The 19,870-nt window shown below is 45.1% G+C and overlaps 1 protein-coding gene across 1 annotated transcript; it reads right to left on the reverse strand.

The window, feature by feature from the left end:
* Positions 1-4,582: 4,582 nt before the first annotated feature.
* Spic (Spi-C transcription factor) lies at positions 4,583-14,410 on the reverse strand. The gene is made up of 6 exons (XM_057757411.1): positions 14,385-14,410; positions 14,259-14,283; positions 10,149-10,272; positions 8,515-8,627; positions 6,514-6,622; positions 4,583-4,989 (listed from the first exon to the last, which is right to left on the reverse strand). Exons 1-6 carry the CDS (start codon positions 14,408-14,410, stop codon positions 4,583-4,585), a joined length of 804 nt encoding a protein of 267 aa, XP_057613394.1.
* Between the last annotated feature and the right edge of the window lie 5,460 nt (positions 14,411-19,870).

Below are 19,870 nucleotides of genomic sequence, written 5' to 3' on the forward strand. Positions count from 1 at the left end.
TCCCTTGTCCCCTTGCCCTTCTCCCTCATCCCCTCTCTCCTTCCCCACCACACCCTAGCCTGTTCTAACAGAGACCTTCCCTTCTTCTCCTCTTAAAAAATTACATCTGCAAGGTCATTTGCTGCTGTTTCTCTGAATCAGGAAGAAGCCACTTGCCTTTTCCTCCCCCACTTAATAAAGGATCTCTGTGAAAACGGGTGTTTGGGTGTGGTTTGTGTCTAATTCGGGGTCTGGGAAGGAGCCCCCCCGTCATATCTCCAACACCTCAAATATCATTGTTTTATGAATATTTAAAATATCTATTCTGAAATATATAAAGGTATTTCTATTTTCAGGATTTATCGACTTTTTTGTACATACACAGGTGTGTCTTTTGACTATAGACCGTGTGTGTGTGTGTGTGTGTGTGTGTGTGTGTGTGTGTTTTACGGGCAGTTGGTGAGCTATGTGGGTGCTGAGAAGCCAAGCGCTTCCTCTGGCAGAGCTGAGTTATCTCACATATAAAAGGTCACTATTAACTGTCACCTGACGGAGCAGTAGAGTATCAGGACTTTCCTAATTACAACTCTACTCGCCAGCCAACACCTGCCCAAACCCTGGTCCAGACCCCTGGACTATCATCTTTCTCTGCTGCCGGGATTTCAATGTTTGTCTCCACTACCCAGAGTCCCCTGCTTCCCCGTGCTCCTCATTTCCCTTACATGAGGCCGCACAGCTGTGTTGCTTGTGCTGGCGAGGCAGAAGCAGGCAGACCAGCGTGAGTTTCAGACTACCATGGTCTAAATAGTTCTAGGCCAGGCAAGGCTATCTAATGCAACCCTGTTGAAATTTTTCTGTTCCAGGCCAGCCAGGTCTACACAGAGGAAACCTATCTGGGGAAAAAACAAAACCGTAACAAGAAAAACCAACCACTTCAAGTTTTTTTCTAATGTTTACCCATGTTGTTGCAAATGTTATTAGCATTTGCTAATTGCGCAAAGCAATGGGATTCATTATTGCAGTTTTGTAGAAGTGTGTATTGGAGCACTCTGGAGACGCAGAGCTGATAGAACGAGTGTCTGTTCTAAAGCTGTTTGTTAGATTGTCTTACCCTGTATGAGTTGAGGAGCCCAACGGTGGCTGTCTACGTGCGCTCTAGCAGCTGCCTGGCTCGTGAGGCTGGAGGCTGACGATCCAATCCGTCCTGATCCGAGAGTCTTGAGGGCTAGTCTTTAGTCCCCATTGGAACACCAGAGTCGGGTCTGACGGCAAGAAAAGCTCTAGGGTGGGCACACGTGCTCCAGCAAGGGTAAACGCTGCTTGTTCTCCAGACAGATTTCTATCTGGAGAAGTATCTTCATACACACGCGTGCGCGCACACACACATGCGCGTGCGCATACAACACACACAAACACACAGCAGATGATTCTTCCTAGAAATGCCCTCACAGACATGCCCAGAGGCGTGTCTCCTAGTTGACTCCAGATTAAATCAACACTAATCGCAGCTGGGTGATGATCAGCATTGACCAGCACAGCCAGGCAGTGATGGTACATACCCCCAATCCCAGCCTTTCAGGGGCAGAGACAGGTGGATTTCCATGATTGGAGAAGCCAGCCTGGTGTATGAATCAGCTGGGCAGCGGTGGTGCACACCTTTAATCCCATCACTCAGGAGGTAAAGGCAGGCGAATCTCTGTGAGTTGGAGGCCAGCCTGGTCTACAGAGTGAGTTCTAAGAAAGGCTCCAAAACGACAGTGAAACCCTGTCTTGGGGAGTAAAAATGATTCTAAGAGCCTAGCAGCAGCAGCAAAAGCCTAGTTATTGCTGATGATACAAAATGAGCTTTGAGTGCACATTCACGCACACATATCAGTTGATTTCTGAAAGAGAAATTAAATGAAAATATCTCTGGGCCGGGCGGTGGTGGCGCACGCCTTTAATCCCAGCACTCGGGAGGCAGAGGCAGGCGGATCTCTGTGAGTTCGAGACCAGCCTGGTCTACAAGAGCTAGTTCCAGGACAGGAACCAAAAGCTACGGAGAAACCCTGTCTCAAAAAACCAAAAAAAAAAAAAAAAAAAAAAAGAAATTAAATGAAAATCTCTCTTAATGGACTAATAGAATACTTGACTGTGTCTAACCACCCACTTACTTCTATACGGGATCTATCTACTAGAAAACCGTGGAACTATGACTAATTAAAGCTTATACAAATAAATGGAAAAGGCCTGTTGATTTCCTCTGAATTGAAATACTCCCTTCAGATTAGAGGCTCCTTTTTCTTGTTTGTTTTGTAAAAATTTCAAGACAGGGTTTGGTTTTCTGAGACAGGGTTTCTCCATAGCTTTGGAGCCTGTCCTGGAACTAGCTCTTGTAGACCGGGCTGGCCTCGAACTCACAGAGATCTGCCTGCCTCTGCCTCCTGACTGCTGGGATTAAAGGTGTGCGCCACCACTGCCCGGCTCAAGACAGGGCTTAAGATCTAGATTTTGCAAGATGACCCCTCCACAAGGATAGCAGTTGGCACAGCCAAGCCACCTGCATGCCATCTAGGGAGCTTCATGGATACAGCTCTGGGATGCTGTCCCCTGTGAGGTGGACTTTTGAGTCAATCATCCTTGGTTGCTAGCTTTCCTCACTTTTACAGTTCAGGGTTCAACCTAGAGAATGGCACCACTCACAGTGGGCTGGGCCAAGTTGCAATCAAGACAACCCCGACTGAAATGCTCCAGAACTAACCTGATCTACAGAATTCCTCAGCTAAGACTCTCTCCCAGCTGACTCTAGGTGTGGATGTTAACATTAACCCCTTCCTTCTGGAATGTCCTGACAGGCCTGGCTCAAGCCCAGCTCCGTAGGAATTCCTTAATCCAATCATTGTTGAATTATCATCAAAACTAACCAACCCAGTACACAGAGAAAAGCTGATTAAATTCTTAAATGGAAGGCCGAAAACTAGCCACGTGTTTAATCCCAGCACTCCCAGCACTCAGGAGGTAAAGGCAGGAAGGTGGATCTGAGTTCGAGGTCAGCATTGTGTGCTCCAGGCCAGTCAACATTACAAAGTGAGACTGTCTCAAACAATAAACAAACCTAACTTACTAGAACAGGCAAATTTTCATGGCAGTGGGTTGAAAAGAAATGTCCTCAATACGGCCCCTCAAATACAAGCACACACCTTTAACACCAGCACTTGCAGATCTGTGAGGTCCAAGCCAGACAGGGCTATATATAATATATATTATATTGTTATAATATAATATTAAATATATTATCATAAAGATCCTGTCTTAAAACAAAATACTCGATATCTATCATCCCAAAAATGCAAATTAAAATCATAGTGTTTGTATAACATTTATTAGCTCATTCTCTGTGTCACAGTACATGCTGAGTGACTTTTCACCTGAATACACAATAAAAAAAGTGCTTAAATCAATACATGAGCCTCACGTGGTAGCACACACCTGTCATCCCATTAACTCAAGGACAGTCTGGCTTAGTTAGCAAGACTATCTCCAAACAAGCAAGCAAGCCAGCCAACAACAAAATCATTCTTTAAAACAATCATCCTCGCTGGGCGGTGGTGGCCTTTAATCCCAGCACTTGGGAGGCAGAGGCAGGCGGATCTCTGTGAGTTCGAGACCAGTCTGGTCTACAAGAGCTAGTTCCAGGACAGGCTCCAAAACCACAGAGAAACCCTGTCTCAAAAAAACCAAAAAAAAAAAATTCAATTAGAACAATTATTCTATAAAATCATCCAAGCTGGCACACTCTAGAAGGAAAAGTATTCGCATAGCAAAAAGCATTCAGTCTATAATTTCAATTGATTGAAATTTAATTAATAAATTCATTAATAAAATAACTACAAGGCACAGTGCACTTCTACTCAGAAGACTGGTTCCAGGGTGTTCTTGGATACCCAGTCCATAGACACGCAGTCTAAACAGCAAAGTTTATGCAGCCAAATTATGAGCATCTTTCTGAAATATCTTCATCTTCCTTTTTGAACACCAACCCAATGCAAACACTACCTAAAAAAGTTGTCGGGACCAAGACAAAAAGTCTGAACATGCTCTGTGCGGTGTTCTCCCTAGATGTGTGTGTCATGGGTGTGGGGTCTGTGAACAGGGAGAGCACCAGTGTGCTATGGAATTCCAAAGTTCAGGCTTTCCCAGAGATGCTAGCAAGTCAAGGAACAGAATGCAGTTAGGAGCTGCAGAGGCAACAGGCGGTGGTGGCACACACCTTTAATCCCAGCACCCTGAGCTCAAGGCCAGCCTGGTCTACAGACAAGACAGCCAGAGCTACACAGAGCAATCCTGTCTCAAAAAACAGAGGTCTCAGTGGTTAAGAGCACTAACCGCTCTTCCAAAGGTCCTGAGTTCAATTCCCAGCAATCACATGATGGTTCACGACCATCTGTAATGAGATCTAGTTCCCTCTTCTGGCGTGCAGGCATACTTGCAGACAAAACACTGTTTGTGTAATAAAAAATAAAGCTTTTTTTTAAAAAAATTGATTAATCCAAAGCTCTGAAAACATAGCAATGTTTTCTTCTCTTTTAAAAAAACAAAAAAACAAAGAAGTAGCTGGAGTGGTTTAGCTCGGGTAACCCGCATAGGTATAATGGTTTACATTCCAGGGGTTCAGGCTGAGATATTCCTGATCATACTGGCCATACTGTGAGCAGAAGATGTCTCTCCCCAGGAGGTAAGATGGAGACAGTTTCTGGAGAACAGCTTCACTGAACTGGTAGGTTAGTTTCCTGCGGATTTTCGTGATCTCCCCTGTCCTGGCATAGTTTCTCAGGGCTCTGGCCATCTTCTGGTAAGTCATGGGTTTTCGGTTGCCTTTTCGCTTCCCCCAAAGCTCAGCCAGCTTTTCTTTGTTTTTTGAGATAAACTGAAAGACACCTTTGGTTTTGTCGACCCACTGGATGCAAGACGCCATCTCCGAGTCACACAGAGATTCGAAAAGGTATTCGAACAGCCGGAGCTTCCTCCTGCCTGCAATGGAGGGAAAGAAAGGAGACATCAAACCCTTTGTGTCTGGCCCTAGAAGGTCCCAGGGAAGGACTTCTCAGATACGGAAGCTTCAATGAGCCAACTTCACTCACTGCCTTACAAAGGCAGTTACCACCAGACCAGAAAGATCCGTGGGCCTCTTAAAGTTTGCGCCGGACCTAAATGTGGAAATGGTTAAAAGTTCTTTACTGTCCTCTGGGGAAAAAAAGCCTGGGGCGCCTCATCTAAAGATTCACTTGAAGGCAGTCTTTCTTCCCAGTTACATTTCGACCACCGGTTTCCCATTATGACGCATACAAGGGGTTAGAGTTGGTCCAGCTGTTAGAACACATGTTGACTTGCAGAAAAGACTCAGGTTCGAGTCCCAGCACCCACATAGCAGCTCACAGCCATCTTTAACTGGTCCCAGTGCTCTTAAATGCCATCATCTCTCGGCCCTCAAAGTAATATTTAGGGAATTATTAGCCCTGACATGGAGGCTAGCACTGGAGGAACTGAAATGTCCTGAAAATTTTGCAAAAAATAAAATAATAATAATAACTGGAGTAGAAATGCCCCCCCAAAATGTTCATGCCATTGTTTATGAGCAATGGCTAAGGACATTTTCAATTATAAAGTCAAGTGTTAGTGGTGTCTCAAAACGACTAGGTAGGGAAATTTAGAGGATTTCTGTAGATTGTGTGATGCAATAGAATTCTTCAAATTCAAGTGACAGCCACTTCATGACATCCGAATTAGCTTTTGCAGGCCGTATCCACTGGATCCACCAGCAGTTAAAAAACAAAACAAAACAAAAACCAACTCTTGACTACATACTATGTTCCCCTTGAGAAATCAGCATAGTTTATTCCCAAACTGCTCGTATTATATTATATTGGGTCTATGAACTGCGAAACTGTTGTCTGAACGTGACATGGCCATTGAACATCAACTCGCCGGAGCTGTGGCTACCTGCACAAGACCCGCACAAAACTGAGACTATGCTCTAGCACAGTTAGGGAGAGACACGTGGCGATCCACACTGGTAGTCATGGCTACTGGGTGTGGGGTGGCAGCGCTGTTTTTCTTCTAGAGTGTAACCATCAGTAAAGTTCCTATGATCCAATTAATAACCCAGCACCCTTGGAGTGGTTCACTTCTTGCTGTTTCAGCAGATTTTTTCTTGAAATAGTCTAACGTGTAGCCCTGGCTTGCTTCAAACTTGCAATCATTCTGCCTCCGTGCTGAACCTACAAGTGTGTGTTACCATGTTCGGCTACAAGATATAATACAAGATATAAGATAATATATATATATTATTTCTGAACTCCTTCTATAGCTATATGCCTATAATCTTTAATCTTAGCACTCAGGACACAGAGGTAGGATCACAAGTTTAAAGACATCTTGGTCTACTAGTAAGTTCCAGGCCAGCCTGGACTACATGATGAAAGAAAGGAAAACTCCAAACCCATGTGTAACAGCATCCCTTGTACCATGTAAGGGGGGGGGATCATGGTCATGTACCTTTTCCTCCCTTTTGCTGGAAAATGGAGGCTTGTACCAGTTGGCTTTCAGTTATGTTCTGCAGAGACTGATGAAAACTTTCTTCTGGATACAAGTCCGCAGAACCATTCTGCACACACAAAACAGCAGGATGTTAAGTGGGAGTTTGTCCCGTGTCCCTCACTCCATCCCCTCATCAGTGGTCACAGACCAATGTGTAAAGCAAAAGGTTCTAAACATCTGGATTCTCTGAGTGCCGTCTCTGCTGCAGCCAGATAGCTCCGAGGGATGAGCAAAGGATTCGGAGAGGACCAAGGGATAGATGTTAACTTTTGACTCCTCCCACCACAAGAAAGATTGCTCCTCTTCTAACAGTGCCCAGGACCAAGAAGCCTAAGGCCGGAGCAGTGCTGGTAAGTGACGACGGAAGCAGGAGGACCGCTTTGAGTTTAAGGAGATTCTGGGCTCACCTTGCCCCCAATGAAACAGTCTAAAGATTAGGGTGTCAGCACGAAGAGAAGTTGGGCTTTCTTTCCTGGGTTGAAGGGGACCCTGGGCAAGGGGACCAAGAGGCAAGAGGAAGGCGTTCCTACCATTCCATGTGGCAAAGATGTGTGTGTGTCCCTTGGTTAATTGGACACAATGGAAGGGCTGGGCTTGAGCCCTCTCGTCCCTCCACTGTCCGGCCAGACAACCCCAACTAGAAGCTATGCTCTGCAGGCGGGGCATTAAGTAGGGTTGCCAGACTGAGCCCCAGACAGCCCATATGTTTACCAGGCAATCCTAAGAGAATAAGAGATTAAGTTGGAACCCCTCTTGAAAGAAATGAATGGCTTATGGGGCTGGAGACTGGGCAATTAGTAAAAGTGCTCGCCTCGAGCCTTGGGTTTGACTCCCAGCATCAAATAGATAGGGAGTGGTGAGTGGTTGCACATAGAAGAAAATAAACGGAGAGAAAGAAAAAGAAATCACAAGATGCAACAAGGCCCCATTTACACCCAGAGATAAAGGATGTCAGGCGTAACATATGTGACTGAAGATGAAGAACTTGGCTTTACAGTTAGACCCACCAGATTAAAGCTGCCTGTTGAAATACCTACATAAATAAATACCTACATAAATCAATACCTATATAAATAAATACCTATATAAACCTGACTACTATTCTCTTAAAAAATGAAATGACAAAATTGCAGGAAAATGGACGGACTTGGTATGTATAATATTAAGGTCACACAATCTCAGAAAGAAAAACCTACACATTCTCCCTCATACATTGATTCTAGCGTGAGTATATACAGATACATGTGTCTACATATGTAAAGAGTGATGCAGGTACTGGATGACTCATAAAAGAGGATTTTTTAAAAAGATTATATACATACGGTGTTCTGTCTACATGTATCCCTGCACACCAGAAGAGGGCACCAGACCTCATTACAGATGGTTGTGAGCCACCATGTGGTTGCTGGGAATTAAACTCAGGACCTCTGGAAGAGAGGGCAGTGCTCTTAACCTCTGAGCCACCTCTCCAGCCCCATGAAATAGGTAATTGCTTTTCTAGTTCTAACTCTGCTGTGGATTTTAAATGTCCCCTAAGATGACATTGTCCAGGGCTGGGCCAGGGCCTCCGGGCCCTGTGAGAGGAGAAAGGAAAACAGCAAAACACAAACAAAGACAAAAAGTGCCGCAGCCTTGAGAACAGGAATGAGTTATTCCCAGGCACTGCCATAAAATAAGACTCCGCCACCAGTTGACCCCACAATGTACAGATGTCTATGGTGGAAGTCTCGCCCAGGAGAACACGTTCTGTTTGTCTCTTCCGTCTAGCAGGGGCACCGGGTGACTGTGCTAGCCTTTTCAGGACTTTTTAGGACTGGCTTCCTCTGCTCTCAGCATCTGATCTGAGGTTCTCCTAGCTCTCTGCTGCTGGCGAGCTCACTCTTCCGTTCGTGCTTGCTTTAAACGTAATAAGCCCAAAGCACAGCTGTGCCGAGCAGTTGGTTCCATGAACGTACTCACCATTACACTTCTCCAATTACAGGTGGGTTCTTCTGGGTGCACAAACCCGCAGCAACCGGAGCTGCCTCTGATGTGAGGATACTGGTTAACGAAAGTCATGTAATTTTTGTGATCTAAAAAAGCAGAACAGAAAGACATTTCATTTCACGAGTCCAAGTTTACAAGCACACATTTGGGTTTTGTTTTGGTTTGGTTTCTGTTTTTTTCGAGATAGGGTTTCTCTGTGGCTTTGGAGTCTGTCCTGGAACTAGCTCTTGTAGACCAGGCTGGCCTTGAACTCAGAGATCTGCCTGCCTCTGTCTCCCAAGTGCCAGGATTAAGGCGTGCGCCACCACTGCCCAGCTCAAGCACACATTTGTTTACATACACACACAAATGTGCACGAGCACGTGCGCGCGCACACACACACAGAGGTATGGAAGCGGCTCAAGGTGACATATATTCTATTGATTGCTGCTACGTAGCCCATTTGCCTTACGGAGATATATTCCATGTACCTACCTAAAGTACTACACTGTTCAACTGTTTTTTCAGTCTTGTAATTCCCTGTGATACTATATATAATAAACTCAATAGATGATATATTGCATCTTATGTAGGTCAAAGAAGACCGACTATAGAATAAATGAAGGATAAAAATCTGTATTCTTCCACACAGACTCTTGGGTGAGTGGAAGACCTGAGAGACATAGCAATGAAGAAGCTTTTTCTGGGCTGGGGAGGTGACCCAATGAACAAGGCACTTGTCACATAAATGTAAAGACCAGAGTTCAAGTCCCCAGAACCCAGGTCAAGCTGAATGCATAAAGACATGTATGTATGTTATCTTGCCTAGTGTTTCTGTGGCAAGATGAGAGATGGAGTCAGGAGAGTCCTCCAAAAGTTCTCAGGCCAGCTAGCCTGGCCTATGCATGCTATTGAGACTCTGATTCAAACACAGGGGAAGACAAGGATGGCTCCCAAGGTTGTTCCCCGACTCCTACACTCTAATGATGGCCCAGATAACATACATACATATACACATACACAATATACCATACACAATATGCCATACATATACACAGTACACCATACACATACACATTTACACATATATAATACACCATACACATATACATTTACACATATACAATACACCATACACACATATTTTAAAGAAAAAGCTTTACATGGGAAGGCAAGATGATATAAGCACATGGTGAGCCAACCTTATGCTTGTTCTTGGTCTTATTAAGACAGAGTTGAGCTATGATGATCAGGTTGCCCTCAAAACAATGAGCTCTTTGCTTCAGTTCCACGCCGCTTTAAGATTATTTCATGTATCCGAGTGTTTTACCTGTATGTATGTCTGCGGATCACGTGCAGGTGTACACGCGTGTGGGTACACGTGCGTGTGAGCCAATGTCAGCCTCAGATATCAGCCCTCAACCGCCTTGTTTTTTGACACAGGATCTCTCACTGGCCTAGAACTCAATAAGGGTATTCTGGCTGGCTAGGGAGCCCCAGGAAAAGCCCCCTTTTGCAAGTACCAAGATCATAAAAGTCCAGTAGGCTTCCTTCCATGCCTTTTTGCTTACATACACATGTGACCAACAAGCCATCGTTCCAAGAGAGGAGGAAATGACCGTTTTTACCTGGGGGATATTGAAGTTCTCCAACTGAATTCTGTGTCAATACTTCAATCGCATCTTCAAACACTTGACCCAGCCTATCTTGTTCAATGCAAGTCTGTGGAAACAATGGAGAAATTCGGGGGTTCTGAAATTATTAATAAAGTATCATTTTATGTTTTGCTAGGAGAACTCCAACCTCAGCATAACAGGCAGAGCAGACCGGCTACGTTTTCATCACAGAATGCTGCTCTTTGTGGTGTCAATGCTTCTTAGGCACTCCCTACAAACCGTCTATAGCCATAGACAATCAGTTGTGTCTCAGATGTGAGCCAGCTTCCCAGTTTGGTATTTGAAGCATTGGCCTTTCAGTCTGGTGCTTACCAACAATATTTATCTTATAGAATAAAATATTATATGGCAAGATTATGTAATTCCACATAGTATAAAGTTTTATAAAGCATAAATAAAAGATTATGGGTTCAATTCCAGGCACCACATAAACAGAGCATGGTAGCACATATTTATAATCCCAGCACTTAGGAAGCTGAGGCAGAATGATCAATACTTTAGGGTCATCCCTGGCAAAATATGGCCAACCTGGGATACATGAAACCCTGTCTCAAAAAGAAAGAAATCTTAAGTTTCAATACTGAAGAGTAAAGGCAAACAAACAAAACAGCTCACCATGGTTCACTAATTGTCTTGGGTTGAGGAAGCAGCCTTGGGTTGTCCAGGTGATAGAGTGGCCTGCCTGACAGCTTGTACAGCTCTGGGTTCAATAGCAAGTTCTAGCGAGGAAGAAAAAGACCGATTAAATCAAAGGACAGACAATTCCAAATAGGTTTACCATCCGTTAATTGTTTTTGTCTTTTGTCTTTTGCTTTTTTTTTTTTTTTTTTTTTGATACATGGTTCACAGTCTGTACTCCAGGCTGGCCTCCAATTCGTGGCAATCCTCCTGCCTCGGCCTCTTGAGTGCTGGGATTACAGGTTTGAGATTTTGAGAATTAAAAGTAATTTTTTTGACTTTTTCAAGACAGGGTTTCTCTGTAGCTTTTTGTGGGCCTGTCCCTAGGACTCGCTCTGTAGACCAGGCTAGCCTCAAACTCGCAGAGGTCCGTCTGTCTCCGCCTCCCAAGTGCTGGGGTTAAAGGCGTGCACCACCACTGCTCGGCCTAACAAAGCTTTTCGTTTGACTCTAAATGAACAGTGCAGAATGCCACCATCTGAACTCGTTCTTGGGAACAAATTTTCTCTCCACAAGATTTCCTATAAGTGCTTCACTTTTCTGTCATTACACTAGTGTGTACTGTATGTATGTGTGAACATGTATGCGTGTCTGCTCATGCATGCCTGCGTGTACAGAAGTTGATGCTAAGCGCCTCCCCTCCGCCATTCTTCACCTTACACGCTGAAGCAGGACCTCGCATTGGAGCCCCAGAACTTGCTGGCTGGGTCAAGTTGACCAGTTTGTGCTGACTCATCCTGCAAGTGCTAGGGTTACCAGGAAGCCACTACACCCAGGCCAACTGCCCTAGTCTGATTTCTATTGCTGTGATGGGAAAGGGTTCTGCTGTGTCACTGTCCATCACTGAGGGGTGTCAGGGCAGGGACTAAAGCAGAGGCTACTGAGAAATGCTGCGTACTACCTTGCTCGGCCAGCTTTCTTACACAACTCAGGATTGCCTGCCCAGGGGTGGCACTATCCAAAGGTCAGAGGCCTCCTAGCAATCATTTAGGAAAGTGCTCCACAGTAGTGGTGGCACACTCCTTCAGTCCCAGCACTTGGGAGGCAGAGGCAGGCAAGATCTGAGTTCGAGGCCAGCCTAGCCTACAGAGCAATTTCCAGGACAGCCAAGGCTAAACAGAGAAATCCTGTCTCAAAAAACAGAGAGCGAGAAAGAGAGAGAGAGACAGAGAGAGAGAGAGAGAGAGAGACAGAGAGAGAGAGAGAGAGAGAGAGACAGAGAGAGAGAGACAGAGAGAGAGAAGAAAAATGAAGAAATGCACCAACAAGGAACTAACTAACTAGTACAGTATTTCCAGTTTTCCAGTTCTGGTGACCCAAGCGCTGGTCCTCCTGTTCACAGTGCAAGCAGATTTCCCTGCAGAGCTCAGCTCAGCTCCAAGACGCCCTGCTCTGTGGAAAGAGCTAACTAAGGTGGTCACCTTCACTGCTTAACTGATGGAGAACACAGAAGGAACAGGAGCATATTGGAGAATCCCAAGTATTTAAATACTTCCAAAGCTACAGAGAAACCCTGTCCAAAAACCAAACCAAACAAACAAACACAAAAGCAATTATTTAAATTCTTAAATATTTAAATAAACTGGGCTTGGAGGGGCAAACCTGTTTCCCTACTGTAATCCTAGCACTGAAAAAGCCAAATCAGGGTGACTACCTCAATTTGGAGTTTGTTGCCAGCCTGGGCTATGAGAGACTGTCTGAACTCACCCCCAAATGCTTTCCATTTAAAAATTTTGTTTTTGTTTTTTTGTTTTTTCGAGACAGGGTTTCTCTGTGGCTTTGGAGCCTGTCCTGGAACTAGCTCTGTAGACCAGGCTGGTCTCGAACTCAGAGATCTGCCTGCCTCTGCCTCCCGAGTGCTGGGATTAAAGGCGTGCGCCACCATCGCCCGGCCCATTTATTCGCCGGGCGGTGGTGGCGCACGCCTTTAATCCCAGCACTTGGGAGGCAGAGGCAGGCGGATCTCTGTGAGTTCGAGACCAGCCTGGTCTACAAGAGCTAGTTCCAGGACAGGCTCCAAAACCACAGAGAAACCCTGTCTCGAAAAACCAAAAAAAAAAAAATTTTGAAATTCAATTTTTTTTTTTTACTTTAGCAACACCTCCCCTTTTTTTTCTTTAGAAAATAAATAGACCTCTTTGCCTTGAGATCATCTATTGGGCCAGCACAACAGCCAGTGTAGAATGCCCATGCTTAGAAGCCAGAGGACATCGGCTTCTGGGGGTTAGAAGTTGTGATTTTTTTTTCCTCGAGAATTCCCCAAAACCCTCATTGTCAGATGAATGCCTACTTGCGTGATTTGCCGAATGGTGTAACAGGCACAGAAGATAAAGGTGTGGAAATCTGGCACAGGGTTTCTCTGTGGTGTAGCCTTGGCTGTCAGGAGCTCACTCTCTAGACCAGGCTGACCTTGATCTCAGAGATCAGCCTGCCTCTGCCTCCCAAGGACTGAAATTAAAGGCATGTGCCACCACAGCCTGGCAATGTTTTAACTTAATAGTGATATAATAACAATACAATAGCAAGTAATACAGCGAGGTCATCGCACAACATTTTATCTTGGTATCAAGTCACTTAAAAGAAAACGTAAGGCCAAGTGGTGGTTGGTGGTGTACACTGCACACCTTCAATCCCAGCACTCAGGAGGCAGAGGCAGAGGCAGGGAGATCTCTGTGAGTTCGAGCCCAGCCTGGTCTACAGAGTGAGCTCCAGGAGAGCCAAGGATACCCAGAGAAATCCTGACTCAAAAAAACAAAAAAACAAGAAAGAAAACATAAGAGCATTCATAAATCCAGTCTGGGCTATTAATCAGTTTTGGTGGTCTGTCTGTTTGCTCTTTTGTGGCAGTGGCTAGGGAGCCTGGGCTAGCCTCACACTCACTCTGTAATCCACAGTAAGGATCCTGGGCTAGCCCCACACTGACTCTGTAATCCACAGTCTTCAACATGAGCCTTAAGCTAAAATCAGTCCTGTCAGCCCCAAATGAGATTTTAGCCATACGCTAACCCACCCACCAAGTGAACATTATCTCTTTAGGTATTTTTAAAAAGACATCCAAGACTTTTCGGCAATCGTGACCTCACGCATCAGTGCTAAGGCTTGCTGTATTTTTAACTAAATATTCAGAGGTACCTGGAGGAGAAACAGGCTCTACTCTAAGCCTCCAAAGCAAGGTTTCTCTGAACAGTAAGTAAAGGAGCTTAAGTGGTTGCACTGAAGTGTGTGTTGAAGATGCAGGTTCTGGGGCTGGATCCGGAGCCCCTCAAGCTTGGGTTTCCATTGCCAGAGCCAACGCCTGTCACAAATAGTGAACACAAAGGAAAGAAAGAAAAAGAAGAAAAAGAAGAAGAAAAGCTTTACCAGTCACAGAACTATAGCACTCACCTTAGTGGCCCAATACTTCTTGCAACTGAACAGACAAGAAGACAATTGCGCACGAAACACTCATCCGAAGGAGAAACTGCAGCAGTTAATGCAAAGGGCTTGGAGACACGTAAGCTGAACACTCACCCGAAAGACACGCTTCCACCCGTCATGAAGTTGCGACTCAATCATTAATGACACAATCAAGAACACACTGGCAGAGTTGCAATAAATACTTAGTTTTAAGGAAGTGCTGCAAAGGGGATTTTTTTTAAAAGATACAGTGCCCACATAATTCCATTTCTTGGTGTGGCCAGTAAGATGTCAGGGGCTATTATTTTGAAGGGACATGCAATAGCTTGGATTCTTTGGGTCAAAGCCTTAGAATCAAACTCAAGTCGCTCCCCCTCCCACCTTCTCCTACCCCTATCCCCATTCAACTTCTCTGTTCTGCTTAGCCTATCCAGAAACCTCTGACCTATATCTCCCATCCCCTCCACTTTAAAAGAAATGTATCTTCATCCCAGTTTGGGACTTCATGATCTCTTCTCTAGACTGAAGAGCCTGCCCTGGCCTCTCCTACTGTACCTCCCCCCCAAGCTAAGCCCCAGGAGCCCTGAGCCTTCATTGCAACCTCCCCTTAAGACTTAAAGCCCCAGCCCCAGCTTCCCAGCTTTTCCTGATCGGCCTAAGCCTTAGTTCCCACAGTTCATTCAAAAGGGGGTAAAATCTGGCAAAGACACTCGTTGGCAAGCCTGATGACCTGAATTCTATACCGGAACCAGAACAGGACTCCTCACACTTATCCAGCACTCAGTAAGCAGAGGCAGGAGGAGGATCACCGGGAGTTTAAGAACAGCTGTGGCTACATCACAAGACCCTGTCTAAAAAAGCAAAGTCGTAGGCTGCAAATGCAGAGATAGCTCAGAAGTTAAATACACCGGTGACTCCTAGTACCTACAGGGCTGCACACAATCTAATACCCTCCTCTGATCTCTGCGAGCACCAGATATTTCAGGGCTGCAGACATGCACGCAGACAAAGCAGAAACACATGAAAAAATGTGTGGTTGGGGAACGATGAAGGAGAAGGATCTAGAAATCTAGGCAGTTCTCAGCACTGAGATCACCCAAAGGTCACCTAAATAGTGAGCGTCTCTGGATGACCACTCCAGATGACCGACCAGTCCTCAGACACCACAACCCCTGATGCAGGGGAATTCTCTACTTAACCTGAATGTTAAGAATGGCTTTTGGTGGCTCTGATAGAAATTTGGGGGATGATCCAGGTCTCGCTTCCCACACCTATAATTCTCATACCTGTTCAGCACCTCCTCTGATAGCAGGCAAAACACAAACGGTAACAGGCTCCTCCTCACAGAAGGCTCTGAGAGAACAATCATCTGAGCAACCCACACAGGAACTTCTTATAAGCTATTCCATTTGGCCGGGGGCTATGGAGGTGGAGAACAAATCCAAACAAATTCTCAGTAAATCTCATGGGTGTGTGCACCTTCACCATTCACCTTTGATATGGAACCTGTTCTTGTACGAGATGGTTTGTGATGCAGATACAACAAACAGCCTCTCTTCTCAAATGCAGACCAAAAATAGTAACAAAAAATAGCTCTTGTAGACCAGTGTGACTTCAAACTCACAGAGTTCTGCCTGCCTTTGCCTCCTGAGTGCTAGGATTAAAGGCGTCCTGCTTTAACCTTACAGGCCTTTTGCTTAGATATGATGGCTTCCAAATTTGTTTCTTTATGGGATTTCTGTGTGTGTGGGAATGTGTGTCTCTCGATGTCTTTATATGTTTCTTCTGCTTTTTTTTGTTTTCTTTTTTCCAATGCCGCCTCTTCTCTCTCTCTCTCTCTCTCTCTCTCTCTCTCTCTCTCTCTCTCTCTCTCTCTTTCTTTGTTGTAATGTGTAGCCCAGGCTGGCCTTGAATTCATGATGCTCCTGCCTCTGCGTCCTTCAGCAAATCCTACCAACGTGTGCCACCACAACCGACCCGATGCCGGTTTTCTAATGAGAGAGAACATGAAAGTGTGTGGATTTGGGTGGGAAGGGAGTTGGGGAGAATATAGGAGGATTTGGGGGTGAGAAAAGCAGGTAATCAGAATTATACTGTATGAAAAAAATCTATTTTCAATTAAAAATAATGAAATATTTCTTTTTCTTTTTTGTTTTTGTTTGTTTGTTTCTTCTTTGAGACAGGGTTTCTCTGTAGCTTTGGAGCCTGTCCTAGAACTCACTCTGTAGGTCAGACTAGCCTCGAACTCACAGAGATCCCCCTGCCTGTGCCTCCCGAGTGCTGGGTTTAAAGGTGTATGCCACCACCGCCCAGAGAAATAAATATTTTCGAGATCTCACTGAAAGAAAGAAAAGCAAGAGAAATGCCTCTCTGGCGCTCTGTGGGTCTAAAGTCCTGGACGGTTTCAACAGCTAGAAAAGGCAATGTAATAATCCTTTCAGGGATTAGTGGCTAGATACATCAAAGAGTTTATTCTTCAAAACCAGCGGCAGTGGTGCACGCCTTGAATCCCAGTACTCGGGAGGCAGAGGCAGGCGGATCTCTGTGAGATTGGGGTTTAGCTGGTCTACAGAGCAAGCTCCAGGGCGGCCAGGGCTACACAGAGAAAACCAGTCTCGAAAAACCAGAAACAGCAAAATCTTTAATTTACTATTAATTTGTTTATTTTTCTAGCCCCATCAGTTTCTCCTCTCTCTGTCCTCTCTGCCCAGTTCATCTCCCTAACCTCCCCTTCCCTTCTTTTCAGAAAAGGGCAAATCTCCCATGCATATCAGCCAGCCAGGGCACGTTGATTAGGCTCCTCCTCTCCTATGAAGGCTGACCTAGGGAACCCAGTAGGACAGAAGGGTCCCAAAAGGAGAGTCAGAGACAGCGCTGCTCCCACTGCTAGGAGTCCCACGAGAAGACCAAGCTACACAGCTGTAACACATAAGGAGAGGGCCTAAGTAAGTTCCATTCAGGCGCTCGCTCTAGTTGGTGGATTAGTGCCTGTGAGCCCGTGAGTACAGTGAGTACAGGTTAGTTGATTCTGTTTCCTTCCTTCCTTCCTTCCTTCCTTCCTTCCTTCCTTCCTTCCTTCCTTCCTTCCTTCCTTCCTCTCCCCCCTCTCCCCTCCCTCCCTCCCTCTCTCTCTCTTTTTCTGTTTGTTTTTTTTGTTTTGTTTTGGTTTTTTTTGTGTGTGTGTGTGTGTATGTGTTTTCAAGACAGGTTTTTTTTTCTTTTTTTTTTTTTTTTTTATAGCTTTGGAGCTTATCCTGGAACTAGATCGTGTAGACCAGGCTGGCCTTGAACTCACAGAGATCCACCTGCATCTGTCTCCCTAAAGCTGGGGTTAAAGGTGTGCGCCACCGCCGCTGGGCTTGATCCCATCAGTTTTCTTGTGATGTCCTTGAACTCTCTGACTCCCACGATCTTTCCTCTGCCTCTTTCCTAAAGCAGGCCTAATGTTTGGCTGAGGGTCTCTGCATCAGTTTCCATCAGTCACTGGAGGAAACCTCTCTGATGACAGTCTAGACAACGATCTATGGGTTTGGGTACCAAATGCTCCACTGGAAGTCTCTCTTGGTTACAGGAGATGACTGGTTCAGACTCTGTATCCCCGATTACTAGGAATCTTAGGGTCATCTTCATAGATTTCTGGGATTGCACTAGGTTTCTAGCTAACCCCAGAGGTGCCCCCAGATTCCAGTTGTTCCTCCCAGTGCCCCTAGTCCTCCCAGTACTCTCTCTCCTCCATCCTCCCCCTGCCTGACCTCTAGCATGCCCACGCCCCCATTCACACCTTCCCATCCACCTGTGATGTCTGTTTTGTTATTTATTTTATTTTTTATATATGATATATTCAGTTTTATGGACATTGGTGTGAGGTTTCAGATCCCCTGGAACTGGAGTTGCAGACAGTTGTGAGCTGCCATGTGGGTGCTGGGAATTGAAACCCGGTCCTCTGGAAGAGTGGTCAGTGCTCTTAACCACTGAGCCATCGTTCCAGCCCCTGTGAGGTCTATTCTGTTTTCCTGTCACAGTCAGATTCACAGGGACCCCCTGGAGCCCTCCTTGTTGCTTAGCTTCTCTGTGTCTGTGGCTGTCACCTGGTTATCCTCTACTTTGTAGCTAATGTCCACTGAGGAGTGAGTTCATACCATATTTGTCTTCCGGGGTCTGGGTTACCTCACTCAGGATGATATTTTCTAGTTCCGTCCATTTGCTGGAAATTTTCATGATGGCATATTTTTTAACAACTGAGTAATTAATATTCCACTGTGTAAATGTACCACATTTTCCCACATTTTCTTTATCCATCCCCATTTTTCAGTTCAGGGACATCTGGGTTGCTTCCAAGTTCTGGTTATGACAAATAAGGCTGCTGTGAACATAGTTGAGCAAGTGTCCTTGTGGTATGATACTGATTTCTTTTTTCCTTTTTTTTTTTTTTTTTTTTTGGTTTGTTCAATACAGGGTTTCTCTGTAGCTTTGGAGCCTTTCTTGGAACTAGCTCTTGTAGACCAGGCTTATCTGCCTGCCTCTGCCTCCCAAGTGCTGGGATTAAAGGCGTGTGCCACCACCGCCCGGCCCGCCATACCGATTACCAAAGAGGCTGTACAAGTTTGCATTCCCACCAGCGATGGAGGAGTGTTCCCCTTGCTCCACATCCTTCCCAGCAAGAGCTGTCACTTGTGGTTTTGATCTTAGCCCTTCTGACAGGTGTGAGAATGAATCGCAGAGTCATTTTGATTTGTGTTTCATGGCTAAGGATGTTGAGCGTTTTTTTATGTGCTTCTCGGCCATTTGAGATTCTTCTGTTGAAAATTCTGCTTAGATCTGTACCCCATTTTCTAATTGGATTATTTGTATTTTGATGTCTAGTTTCTTGAGTTCTTTGTTTATTTTAGAGATCAGCCCTCTGTCAGATGTGAGGTTGGTGAAATCTCTTTCCATTCTGCAGGCTGCCGTTTTGTCCTATTGATGGTGACCTTTGCCTTACAAAAGCTTTTCAGTTTCATGAGGTCCTATTTGTTTGTTTGTTTGTTTATTATTTTTATTTTTTGGTTTTTTGAGACAGGGTTTCTCTGTGTAGCCCTGGCTGTCCTGGAACTCGCTCTTGTAGACCAGGCTGGTCTCGAACTCACAAAGATTTGCCTTGCCTCTGTCTCCGGAGTGCTGGGATTAAAGGCATGCGTGACCACTGCCCAGCTGAGGTCCCATTTATTAATCACTGATCTTAGCTCCTGTGCCATTGGTATTCTGTCCAGGGAGTTGTCTCCTGTGCCAAAGCATTCAAGGCTATTCCTTGAAAAGATCTTATTTTTATTTTTCCAGAATCTGGTGGAATCTTGGAGGTCTTCCCCAGGAAAACACTAGCCACTTACTACTTTCCTTTTTGTCTTTTCCTTATTTCTTTTCTTTCTTTTTTTATTTTTTTTCTTTCCCTTATTTCTTTTCTTTTTTTTTTGCTTTTTTTCTTTTTTTTTTTTTTTTTTTTTTTTGCTTTTTCGAGACAGGGTTTCTTTGTGGTTTTGAAGCCTGTCCTGGAACTAGCTCTTGTATACCAGGCTGGTCTCAAACTCACAGAGATCTGCCTGCCTCTGCCTCCCAAGTGCTGG

Source organism: Chionomys nivalis, chromosome 25 (assembly GCF_950005125.1).
Source record: "Chionomys nivalis chromosome 25, mChiNiv1.1, whole genome shotgun sequence".
Taxonomy (NCBI): Eukaryota; Metazoa; Chordata; class Mammalia; order Rodentia; family Cricetidae; genus Chionomys; species Chionomys nivalis.

Bases quoted from the DNA above. Each gene is read 5' to 3' on its own strand.
- Spic (XM_057757411.1), bottom strand. From the start codon at position 14,410: ATGACGGGTGGAAGCGTGTCTTTCGG. The intron at 10,273-14,258 runs GTGAGTGCTATA...TAATAATTTCAG, and splicing joins AGAAGTATTGGGCCACTAAG to AACCCCCGAATTTCTCCATT. The intron at 6,623-8,514 runs GTGAGTACGTTC...TTGTGTGTGCAG, and splicing joins GTAATTGGAGAAGTGTAATG to AATGGTTCTGCGGACTTGTA.